At 45.0% G+C, this 12,685-nt stretch overlaps 1 protein-coding gene across 1 annotated transcript; it reads right to left on the bottom strand.

Moving 5' to 3' along the window:
• Positions 1-3,179: 3,179 nt before the first annotated feature.
• Positions 3,180-12,060, bottom strand: NDUFS5 (NADH:ubiquinone oxidoreductase subunit S5). Its single transcript, XM_012439025.3, has 3 exons — positions 11,953-12,060; positions 9,444-9,667; positions 3,180-3,404 (listed from the first exon to the last, which is right to left on the bottom strand). The coding sequence occupies exons 2-3, from the start codon at positions 9,657-9,659 to the stop codon at positions 3,300-3,302; spliced, it is 321 nt and encodes a 106-aa protein (XP_012294448.3). The 5' UTR covers positions 9,660-9,667; positions 11,953-12,060; the 3' UTR covers positions 3,180-3,299.
• Positions 12,061-12,685: the final 625 nt, after the last annotated feature.

The following is a 12,685-nucleotide window of genomic DNA, read 5'->3' as shown; positions in this document are numbered from 1 at the left end:
CAGGCACAGTGGCTCACACGTGTAATCCCAGCACTTCAGGAGGCTGAAGCAGGCAGATCACAAGGTCAGGAATTCGAGACCAGCCTGATCAACATGGTGAAACCCTGTCTCTACTAAAAATACAAAAAATTAGCCAGGTATGGTGGCGTTGCAGCTACTCGGAAAGCTGAGGCAGAATTCTTGAACCCAGGAGGCGGACATTGCGGTGAGCCAAGATCATACCACTGCACTCCAGCCTGGGCAATAGAGCAAGACTATGTCTCCAAAAAAAAAAAAAAAAGTTGTATTGTGAGCCTTTTAATTACAGATCTGCAGAAATATGAGTCATATATACCTGTGTAAACACACATAGCCATACTTTAGATATAAGACTTTTGTCACATATATGTATTTTGAACATTTCTCTCAATTTTGGCTTGCCTATTCATTTCCTTCATTGTGACCTTTAATGAACAAAAGGTTGGCTTTGTTTTGTTTTTGGTTTGGTTTTTGAGACAGTCTTACTCTGTTTCCCAGGCTGGAGTGCAGTGGCACAGTCTCAGCACAGTGCAACCTCTGCCTCCTGGGTTCGAGTGACTCTTCTGCCTGACTCTGAGTAGCTGTGAGTACAGACGTGCACCACCCTGCCTGGCTAAATTTTTGTATTTTTAGTAGAGATGAGGTTTTGCCACTTTGGCCAGGCTGGCCTCAAACTCCTGGCCTCAAGTGATCCGCCTGCCTTGACCTCCCAAAGTACTGGGATTACAGGCGTGAGCCCCTGTGCCCGACCAGATGAAGAAAAGTTTTAATTCTGATAAAATCCAGTTTATCAGTTTTTCTTAATGGTTAGTGATTTCTGTGTCCTAAGACACCTTTGCATATTTGTTTGCATTTTCTTCCTGGGCAACAAGAGTGAAACTCCATCTCAAAAAAAAATTCTGGTTGCTATATGCTTCTTTTAAATAATTTCAGATAGACTCTTCTTTTTTTTTTTTTTTTTTTTTGATGGAGTTTCGCTCTTGCTACCCAGGCTGGAGTGCAATGGTGTGATCTCGGCTCACCGCAACCTCTGCCTCCCAGGTTTAAGCAATTCTCCTGCCTCAGCCTCCTGAGTAGCTGGGCCTACAGGTATGTGCCACCACACCCGGCTATTATTTATATATTTTTAGTAGGGACGGTGTTTCACTATGTTGGCCAGGCTGGTCTCCAACTCCTGACCTTGTGGTCTGCCCACCTCGGCCTCCCAGCGTGCGAGGATTACAGGCATGAGCCACCGTGCCTGGCCTTTTTTTTTGTTCTTGTTTTGAGACAGTCTCACTGTTGCCCAGGCCAGGCTGGAAGTACAATGGAGTGATTTTAGCTCACTGCAACCTCTACCTCCCCAGTTCAAATGATTCTTCTGCTTCAGCCTCCCAAGTAGCTGGGACTTGTCACATGCCACCACGCCCAGTTAATTTTTTTTTTTTGAGACAGAGTCCCCCTCCCAGGTTCAAGCTGATTCTTCTGCCTCCCGAGTAGCTGGGATTACAGGCGCATGCCACCATGCCTAATTTTTGTATTTTTAGTAGAGATGGGATTTCACTGTATTGGCCAGGCTGGTCTCAACCTCCTGACCTCGTGATCCACCTGCCTTGGTCTCCCAAAGTGCTGGGATTATAGGTGTGAGCCAGTGCACCTGGCCTGAAACATGTTATTAAAAGAAACACCCAGGCTGGGTGCGGTAGCTCACGCCCGTAATCCCAGCACTTTGGGAGGCCAAGGTCAGCAGTTTGCAGCCTGGCCAATACGGTGAAACCCCATCTCTACTAAAAATACGAAAATTAGATGGGCTTGGTGGCACATGCCTGTAGTCCCAACTACTTGGGAGGCAGAGATGAGGGAATTGCTTGAACCCAGGAGACAGAGGTTGCAGTAAGCCGAGATTGTGCCACTGCACTCCAGCTTGGGCAACAGAGACTCCGTTTCAAAAAATAAATAAATAAATTTTAAAAAGAAAAATGTTAACTACTACTAATATGCCACTGTTATAGCAAATTAAAACAGTGGCATTACTTCTTCAAAATTAAATTATCTCAACTTGGCTTGTTTTTTTTGAGATCGAGTCTTGCTTTGTCAACCGGGCTTCAGTGCAGGGGTGCGATCTTGGCTTACTGCAACCTCTGCTTCCCAGGTTCAAGCAATTCTCCTGCCTCAGCCTCCCGAGTAGCTGGGATTACAGGCACATACCGCCATGCCCAGCTAATTTTCTGTATGTTGTAGTTTTTTTTTTTTAGTAGTGATGGGGTTTCACCATGTTGGTCAGGCTGGTCTCGAACTCCTGACCTCATGATCCACCAGCCTCAGCCTCCCAAAGTGCTGAGATTATAGGTGTGAGCCACAGTGCCCAGCCTGAACTTGCCATTTTCTCAGCCTTAGACTTCACAGAACTTACAGTCAACACACAACCCTTATCTCCACTGCCTCCTTCTTCCAGCTCAAGTCTATGTTCTATGAAAAATAAGACACATGCAGATGTGGTGGCACACACCTGTAGTCCCAGCTACTCACTAGGCTGAAGCAGAAGGACTGCCTGAGCCCAGGAGGTTGAGGCTGCAGTGAGGGGTGATGGCATCACTGCACTTAGCCTGAGTGAAAGAGTAAGACCCTATCTCAAAAAGAGAGAAAAATATGTAAGAAAAATAAACTAGAATGAAAACACTGTAACTTCTTAAATAACATATTTAAACTATCTTTTACATAGTAAGTGTTAATGACATGTTAGTTATTCCATAGCTGCTAGTTTTTTAGGAACTGCCTAAAAATTTCAGCTGTTATTAAAATCAAATTTTAAAAATAGGTTGCAATCTCAGTATAGAAAGGCATGATCCGGCTGGGTGCAGTGGCTCATGCCTGTAATCCCAACACTTTAGGAAGCCAATGCAGGTAGATCACCTGAGGTCAGGAGTTCAAGACCAGCCTAGGCAACAATGATGAAACCCTATCTCTACTAAAAATACAAAAATTAGCCAGGTGTAGTGGAGCGTGCCTGTAGTCCCAGCTACTTGGGAGGCTAAGGCAGGAAAATCACTTGAACCTGGAAGGTGGAGGTTTAGCCAAGATCGTGCCACTCCAGCCTGGCCGACAGAGCAAGACTCTGTCTCCAAAAAAAAAAGAGAGAAGAGAAAAGAAAGAAGGCACGATCCAAGAGAAAATAGAAGAAATAGGATGGAGCAATACTTTATTTTTACACACTCTGACAAGGAGGTTTTCCATAAACAACCTTTCCAGTGGAGAACAGAGAACATGAAAATCGGCCTCCAGACATCAGTAGCTGTGTCTGCTCAGGGCCGAGGCTCCCCCTTGCCCATGTGGTGAGGTGGAGGGGTGTACTTCCCTTCCTTCATCAGTTTTTCCCGTTGCCTCCAGATGGTATCCATACGTTTCATCTGTCAAAGGAAAACAGCAATTAAACTGAGAAAGGAGATATAGGCCAGAAAGTGAGAACTGGAAAAACTGAGATGAATTTTGGTTTCATTTTTAAACTACAGAAAACCTTTCATCTTAAAGGGCCTCTGAAATGAAGCCCACATTTAAAAGACTAACTTGAAATCACTTCCCAAGCTTTTAAACAAATTTTTAGTATACATAACCTCTCTGAAAACAACTAAAATATTATTAATATATATAGTAATACAGATATTTGCAAAGCCTTTAAGAGGCTTATTTATGTATACTAAGATCTTTTAAAATATTAAAAGTTTAATCTCAGCACTTTGGGAGGCTGAGGCGGGTGGATCACCCGAGGTCAGGAGTTTGAGACCAGCCTGGCCAACATGGTGAAACCCTGACTCTACTAAAAATACAAAAATTAGCTGGGCATGGTGGTGCACATCTGTAATCCCAGCTACTCAGGAGGCTGAGGCAGGAGAATCCCTTGAACTTGGGAGGCAGAGATTGCAGTAAGCCAAGATTGCATCACTGCACTCAAACCTGGGTGACAGAGCAAGACTTTGTCTCTAAATAAATAAATAAGTTAAGACAACCTCAGCACTTACATATTCTAGACCTCTCTATGTGAAAGTGGTACTGCTGCTGGTAACTATGCAATGGATATGAATGAAGAAGAAATAGCCAATATGAGGTTTCTTTTTCCCATATGGAAGTAAAGGCCTGATTCTTACTCAGTCACTAGTCACTGCTGAGTCCTGAATTCTGTCTCTTCTCCTCAGATAGGGCATTGGTTGCTTCTCAACAAATCAAAGTTATGTTACACAAGTGTGTCAAAGCCACAACAATGGACTGGTCCCTGGATTCTGTGACACAGAAAATTTACTAATCCTGATCACATTATTCCTCTACTCAAAACCCTCCAATGGCTTTCTATCTTACTGAGACAAACAGATGAATCCTTATAATGTCTTACAAGGCCTACTCCTGCGACTTCATCTCTTAGTATTCCCCTAGCTCCCTCCAGTCAGCTCAGGGACCTTTGCACTTGCTGTTTCCTTTGCATGGAACTTTCTTCCCTCATATCCATGTGGCTCACTTTCTTCACGTCTCTGCCCCATTTTCTTTTGCTAAACTCTTCTCTAACTACCCTATTTAAAGTAGCATCCATTGGCTCCGGCCCATAGTGCTTTCTATCCTTCTCCTGTTTATTCTCACTGTACTTATTATCACCTTATTTTAACTTGTTAATTTTCTGCCCTTCCTCCCACTATATAGTAAGATTCACCAAGTCAGATTTTTTTTTTTTTTTGCTGTTTTGCTTACTGTATTCCTAGCACATAGACTAGTTACTGACTTAATTTTTTTAACAAATGACTAACTTTTCACAAAGACACAAAGAATTAGTATATCCAGTTAAACATCTCATTAACCTTAAAGAAGTAGTACTGATGTAACTTCAGTAAAAAAAAAAAAAAACCCTAATATAAACATTAACCATTTTTAAAAGGCTACCTTCTTACCATTTATCTTAGAGTCTCCCAACACAAGACTAGTCATGGGTGAACTATGATAACACCATATGTCCAATCTTCCTCTGAGCTAAAAGCAGTTACTTTGGTTTTATAAAAGCATAGGTTTTGGAGCCAGCCTTGCCAGGATAAACCAGCCCCACCAATTACTAGCTATATAAGTTCAAGCAATGTCCTTAACTTTTCCTAGCCTTAAATTTTTGTATATTTGTTTTTTTGCGGCGAAGTTTTGCCCTTTTTGCCCAGGCTGGAGTGTAGTGGTGCAATCTTGGCTCGCTGCAACCTCTGCCTCTTGGATTCAAGCAATTCTCCTGCCTTGGCCTCCTGAGTAGCTGGGATTACAGGCACCTGCCACCATACCTGGCTAATTTTTTGCATTTTTAGTAGTAATGGGGTTTCACCATGTTAGTCAGGCTGGTCTTGAACTCCTGACCTCAGGTAATCCGCCTGCCTTGGCCTCCCAAAGTTAAATTTTTAGTTGTATAGTGGGGAAACTAACAGTAACTCATCTCATAGAATTGTTGTGAGAAATAAATGCATCATAATATGCTAAGAACTTACGATAGCACTTGATTCTAATTCTCTGACACACTAGCTTCTTCACTACAGGGAGGTATCTAGTCACTTAAGGTGACCCTGAAAATGGTAACTTATCTATTCAAAAAAATTGCAGCATTAGGAAGTGACCTTAGAGCAGCAATTCTTTTTTTTTTTCTCTCTTGAGACAGAGTTTCGCTGTTGTCACCCAGGCTGGACTGCAGTGGCATGATCTCAGCTTGCTGCAACCTCCACCTCCTGGGTTCAAGCAATTCTCCTGCCTCAGCTTCCTGAGTAGCTGGGTTACAGGGGCAAGCCACCACGCCCAGCTAATTTTTGTATTTTTAGGAGAGATGAGGTTTCACCATGTTGATCAAGTTGGTCTCAAACTCTTGACCTTGTGATCCACTCATCTCGGCCTCCCAAAGTGCTGGGATTACAGACGTGAGCCACCGCACCTAGCAAGAGCAATTCTTTAATTGTTCCAGATAAGGAAATCAAAACTAAGAAGGAAAGTGATTTGCTCAGTCACAAAACTAGTGGTGGTTTGCTGGATGTGGTGGCTCATTTCTGTAATCCCAGCACTTTGGGGAGCCAAGCCAAGAGGATCGTTTGAGGCTCAGAGTTCAAGATCAGCATCAGCAACATAGCAAGATCTTGTCTCTACAAAAATTTTTAAAAGCTCCACATGGTGGCATGCACTTGTAGTCCTAGCCAGCTACTTGGGAGGATGAGGCAGGGGGATGAGTTGAGACAAGGAGTTCGAGGGTGCAGTGAACTATAATCATGCCACTGTACTCCAGCCTGGGTGACAGAACAAGACACTGTCTCAAAAACACTAACAGGCTGGGTGTGGTGGCTCACACCTGTAATCCCAGCACTTTAGGAGGCCAATGTGGTATCGCTTGAGCCCTGGAGTTTGAGACCAGAGTGGGCAACACAGGGAGATCCCATTTCTATTTTATATAAATCAAATCAAAATTAGGGCCAGGTACAGTTTCTTACATCTGTAATCCCAGCATTTTGGGAAGCCAAGACAGGCAGATCACCTAAGTTCAGGAGTTGGAGATCAGCTTGGGCAACATGGTGAAACCCTGTCTCTACTAAAACACAAAAAAATTATCTGGGCATGGTGGTGCACTCCTGTAGTGCCAGCTACTTGACAGGCTGAAGTGGAATCACCTGAGCCCAAGAGGTTGTGGCTACAGTGAGCTCCTGCCTGGGTGACAGGAGTGAGATGCTGTCTCAAAACATAAGTTAAAATTAATCAGCTGGGTGCAAGGGCTCACGCCTGTAATCCCAGCACTTTGGGAAGTCAAAGTGGGTGGATCATGAGGTAAGGAGTTTGAAACTAGCCTGGCCAACATGGTGAAACCCCATCTCTACTAAAAATAGAAAAATTAGCTGGGCATGGTGGCAGGCTAATTGCTTGAACCATGGAAGCAGAGGCCATCTCAAAAATAAATAAATAAAATAACCAACCAACAACAAATGAGTGGTGGCAGAAAAACAGTATTAGAACCTGACTCTCCTAACTCCCAATCCAATGTTCTTTCCACCTTACTACAGTGCCTCTTGTTGGTATCAATTTATTCAAATCTTTTTTCTTTTTTTAATGAGACTGAGTCTCGCTCTGTTGCCCAGGCTGGAATGCAGTGGCGCGATCTCAGTTCACTGCAACGTCTGCCTCTCAGGTTCAGGCAATTCTCAAGTGAATCTCCTGACTCAGCCTCCCAAGTAGCTGAGATTACAGGCATTTGCCACTACACCCGGCTAATTTTTGTAATTTTAAGTAGAGACAGGGTTTCGCCATGTTGGTCAAACTGGTCTTGAACTCCTGACCTCAGGTGATCCACCTGCCTTGGCCTCCCAAAGTGCTGGGATTACAGGTATGAGCCACTGCATCTGGCCTCAAAATCTGGTGAAATCCTAATCTGAGCAACAAATAACTGAAGACCAGAAGGTAACATGTGTTGTGAACCAAATGGCTGAAAGATGGCCAACTATGACCCATTGTCCCTCAGTAATACTAAAATATGGCCAAGCATGGTGGCTCATGCCTGTAATCCCAGTACTATGGGAGGCTGAGGCAAGCGGATCACAAGGTCAGGAGTTCAAGACCAGCCTGACCAACACAGTGAAACCCTGTCTTTACTAAAAATACAAAAATTAGCTGGATGTGGTGGTGCACACCTGTAATCCTAGGTACTTGAGAGGCTGAGTCAGGAGAACTGCTTGAACCCAGGAGGCGGAGGTTGCAGTGGGCTGAGACTGTGCCACTGCACTCCAGCCTGGGCGACTAGAGTGAGAATCTAAAAAAAAAAAAAAAAAAAAAAAAACAACCTGTCTGGGTGCGGTGGCTGACGCCTGTAATCCTACCACTTTTGGGAGGCCGAGGCGGGTGGATCACCTGAGGTCAGGAGTTTGAGCCCAGCCTGGCCAACTTGGTGAAACCCCATCTCTATTTAAAAAAAAAAACCTAAAATATTACTTACCTCATGATCAATATTCCCGCAGAGATCGATGCAAAATTATTTCCTGACACTCCCTTATTCCAAGTGTGGCTTCACTTTATCCAAATGCTAACAGCAGATGTTGAGAGAAAAAATTTTAAAGCTTTGATCCAGGTCACTGTGCTATCATTTCTATTTGTTATATCTAAAGCACAGAAATAGGCAAAACAACAGCCCTCACCCAGAGATTTCTTTTCTAAGAAAGAGCAGGCCCCTAGGGCCGGGCGCGATGGCTCACGCCTGTAATCCCAGCACTTTGGGAGGCTGAGGCGGATGGATCACGAAGTCAAGAGATCGAGACCATCCTGGTCAACATGGTGAAACCCCGTCTCTACTGAAAATACAAAAAATTAGCTGGGCATGGTGGTGCGTGTCTGTAATCCCAGCTACTCAGGAGGCTGAGGCAGGAGAATTGCCTGAACCCAGGAGGCGGAGGTTGCGGTGAGTTGAGATCGCGCCATTGCACGCCAGCCAGGGTAACAAGAGCGAAACTCTGTCTCAAAAACAAAACAAAAACAAAAACAAACAAACAAACAAACAAAATAAAGAGCAGGCCCCTATATATTCTGTAACTCATTTTTTTTTTTTGACAGTCTTGCTTTGTTGCCCAGGCTGGAGTGCAGTGGCATGATCTCGGCTGACTGCAACCTCTGCCTCATTGGTTCAAGCAATTCTTCTGCCTCAGCTTCCCGAGTAGCTGGGAGTACAGGTGTACCCCACCACACCTGGCTAAATTTTTTATTTTTAGTAGAGACGGGGTTTTACCATATTGGCCAGGCTGGTCTCAAACTCCTGACCTCGTGATCTGCCCACCTAGGCCTCCTAAAGTGCTGGGGTGACAGGTGTCAGCCACTGCACCCAGCCAACTCATTCAACTTTTGAGGAGGTGGACGCTATGCTGTTAACATCCCTTTTCCTCTGCATTGTCAGTCAGGCTCATGTACATCAATCTCATTAATACCTCCATCTTCTTCAGAGTAGAACGAATCCAGAGATGTTGAATGTAATAGATTTGCAGGGTTAATCCTCTTCTCCAATGAGGATTCAATGGATTTGAAACACTTTTACCCAATGATTTTCAAGGATCAACATCTAAAGCTAGTTGATATTCTCTGCTTTACAGCCAACCAAAAAAATGGGAATACACACACATGCAATTTCTAACCTATGGCTAGAGCAGGGTAAAATACTAAGGATAATTTGGGAGAAGAGGAAGAATGCTGAGGAACAATGTGCCATCCTCATACGTGAGGGCATTTAACTTCCTCATCAAGGTATCAAAGTAGGAAAGGTTCAAGCGATTCTCCTGCCTCAGCCTGGTGAAAGGTATTTCACCAGAAGCGCTTTGCTAATTCACACTGGGCAAGCCACTGCCCAATGACCCACTAAAAACACTTCAGAATAGCCCCAAAGAAACAAGAAAGTAATTCAGCTTCCACCTCCATCACTTCCTTACTGTTTTTTTCCGAAGTATACACTCTATGAAATCATCATATTCTATCTTGCACTCTTTCTCTGCCCGGATAGTACCGATTCCATGTGCACATTCTATCCATTCTTTTTCAAAAGCATGGCATCGAGCAGGAAATTTGTAGGGCTGTTCAGCACTCTGGATTGTCCACCACCGATCTAGGTTAATGCCGAACCTTTTCTGCACGTCCAAGAAAGGCATGGCTGTAACTGAAAAATGTTAAAAAATAAGTAAATAGAAGGCCACAAGAGGGCAATCAACTGAGAAATTTTTCTTTTTTTTTTTTTTTTTTTGAGACGGAGTTTAGCTCTTGTTGCTCAGGCTGGAGTGCAATGGCACAATCTCAGCTCACCAGTAGCTGAGATTACAGGCATGCACCACTATGCGCAGATAATTTTGTATTTTTAGTAGAGATGGGATTTCTCCATGTTGGTCAGGCTGGTCTCAAACTCCTGACCTCAAGTGATCCACCCGCCTAGGCCTCCCAAAGTGCTGGATTACAGGTGTGAGCCAGCATTCCCGGCCAACTGAGAAATCTCTAAGAAAAAATTAGATAATCATGGTAAGTAGCCCTCTAGAAAGCTGTCTGATACTATTCTCTGGATTTCTTCTCACCAAATTTTTTCATTAAATAGGTTCTTCCAGATTATGGCAGATAGCAGTTTTTGTGCTCTTTCAAAACTCAAGGAAAAGAGAACTATAACTAAAGAACAATGCATAAAAATACTTTCTCAGCTGGGTGCGGTGGTTCACCCACCACGTGAGACGAAGTCCTGTTCTGTCACTCAGCTGGAGTACATGGCACGATCTTGGCTCACTGCAACCTCCACCTCCTGGGTTAGAGCAATTCTTCTGGCCAGTCTCCCAAGTAGCTGTGACTACAGCTGTGTCCCACCACACCTGGCTAATTTTTGTATTTTTCGTAGAGACGGGGTTTCACGATGTTGTCCAGGCTGGTCTCGAACTCCTGACCTCAGGTGATCTGCCCACCTTGGCCTCCCAAAGTGCTGGGATTACAGGTGTGAGTCACCGTGCCTGGTCTAAAAAAAATTTTTTTTTAATTAGCCACCCATGGGCCGGGCACAGTGGCTCATGCCTGTAAACCCAGCACTTTGGGAGACCAAGGAGAATGGATCACAAAGTCAAGAGTTCAAGACCAGCCTGGCCAACATTGTGAAACCCCGCCTCTATGAAAAAGACAAAAATTAGCCAGCCGTGGTGGGAGGCTGCGGCAGGAGAATTGCTCAAACCCAGGAGGTGGAGGTTGCAGTGAGCCAAGATTTTGCCATTGCACGCCTGGGCAACAAAAGTGAAATTCCATCTTAAAAAAAAAAAAAAAAAAAAAAACCAAATAAAGAAAGAAAAAAATTGGTTAATTAGGCCAGGCAGGTGGCTCAGGCCTGTAATCCAGCATTTTGGGAAGCTGAGGCAGGCAGATCACGAGGTCAGGAGTTTGAGACCAGCCTGACCAAAATGGGGAAACCCCATCTCTACTAAAAATACAAAAATTAGCTGGGCATGGTGGCGCAGGTCTGTAGACCCAGCTACTTGGGATGCTGAGGCAGGAGCATCACTTGAATCCGGGAGACAGAGGCTGTAGTGAGCTGAGATCGCGCCACCGCACTCCAGCCTGGGCAAAGCAGGGAGACTCAGTCTTTAAAAAAAAAAAAAATAGGAAAAGACATTAGGAAAAAAAATTTACATGCAAATACATAATAATAATGCAAAAAAAAAACTAACAAAAATCTCTGACTGCCTAAGATGACTGGAAGGATGTGCGCGCACACACACACTCACAAATGTCAATATAAATGTGTATTCATGGTGGATTTAAAGGTGAATTTAACTTCTAAAGTTCCTTCCCATCCCTCAGTCATCATTTACTGAGTAGTTACGTTCCAGGCACCCAGATGCGGCGGGGGGAAAGCAGCTCCAACGTTAGCACCAGAGGCACACGCTCGGAATTGGGAATCCACTGCAAGGAACACGAGTGGGTAAGAGGTCGAAGGAAGAAGCACCAACTCGGCCCCAGAAACCAGAAAATGCCTTTAAGATGGCTTGCGAGTTCGCCAAATGACGATCAGTGAGCAGAGTGCTCCAGCTGGACAACAGCCCGAGTTACCTACAGCCGGAGGTGGGATAATGGAGCGCAGTGTGCGTGACCGGAAAAAGAATGATATGATCTCAGGAGGTTGGCGGGGCCGAAATCACGCAGAGCCTGGAAAGCTGGGGTAAGGATCGCAGACGTTAGGCTAAGAAACAGAAAGCCAAAACATTTGTCGGGCAAAAACCTAAACTAATCTGGAAAGCGGCGAGAACTGCAATCTCCAGGTTTCGGTGCCATTGGTTGTGGGGGTGAAGCGGCCTGGGAGAGCAGGGCACAGTTCGGGCTTGGGAGAAGGGGACACACAACAAGTAAAGAGGAAATTTGTTTAAGAGACCTCTGAAGGAAGGCCCTAAGCTAAACTGCCCCGCGGACATAAGCAGCCCCTACCTATCCGATGCTCGTGCCCTTGTCTCTTCTCTGGCCTCCGCTTCAGGACGACGAGCTCGCGACGCGGACGCCTGCCGTAAAGGATGCCCGCCGTAAAGGATGCCCGTAGCGCGACGTTTCCAGCGCGACGTTTGCAGCGGGACGTCGGAAGCCGACCTTCCTTCAGCCGTCTTTCCCGGAAACCATAGAAACCAAGCCTATTGGCCTGGTACGATGGCTGACGCCTGCAGTCCCAGCACGTTGGGAGGCCGAGGAAGATAGCTTCAGCCTAAGAGTTCGAGACCAGCCTGGGCAACATAGCGAAACTCCCATCTTTACAAAAAATAAAAAATTAGCTGGGCATGGTACTCATGCCTGTGGTCCCAGCTACTCAAGAGGCTGAGGTGGGAGGATCCCTTGAGCCCAGGAGGTCGAGTCTGTAGTGAGCCATGATAATGCCATTGCATTGCATTTCAGCCCTGGCAACAGAGCAAGACCTTATCTCAGGGTAGAGAGCGAGAGTGAGAGCAAGACAGAGAGAGGGAGAGGAAAAAGAAGAGAGAGAGGCAGTAGAAAGAAAAGAAACCAAACCCATCAATCATAGAGACATAGAGAAGACCTAGCCATTAGTGAGTTCTTGCTCATTTCTTGCACTGTGGCTAGCATGCTCACGACAACACTGACTGGTGAGAGTCTTGACCAAAACCACAGGGGAGAAAAACACTAGCTCCCTGCCTACCCCACTAGTGGTTAA

Source organism: Aotus nancymaae, unplaced genomic scaffold (genome assembly GCF_030222135.1).
Source record: "Aotus nancymaae isolate 86718 unplaced genomic scaffold, 86718_ANA_hifiasm-v0.15.2.pri h1tg000007l, whole genome shotgun sequence".
Taxonomy (NCBI): domain Eukaryota; kingdom Metazoa; phylum Chordata; class Mammalia; order Primates; family Aotidae; genus Aotus; species Aotus nancymaae.
Note: the sequence above shows the minus strand (reverse complement) of the source record. Positions and strands in the feature narration are given on the sequence as shown.

What these genes read in the sequence shown, in the direction of transcription:
- NDUFS5 (XM_012439025.3), bottom strand. Translation starts at nt 9,659, where the DNA reads ATGCCTTTCTTGGACGTGCAGAAAAGGTTCGGCATTAACCTAGATCGG. An exon ending in GTATACTTCGGAAAAAAACA is followed by an intron (nt 3,405 to 9,443) that starts GTAAGGAAGTGA and finishes TTCCTTTGACAG; the next exon opens with ATGAAACGTATGGATACCAT.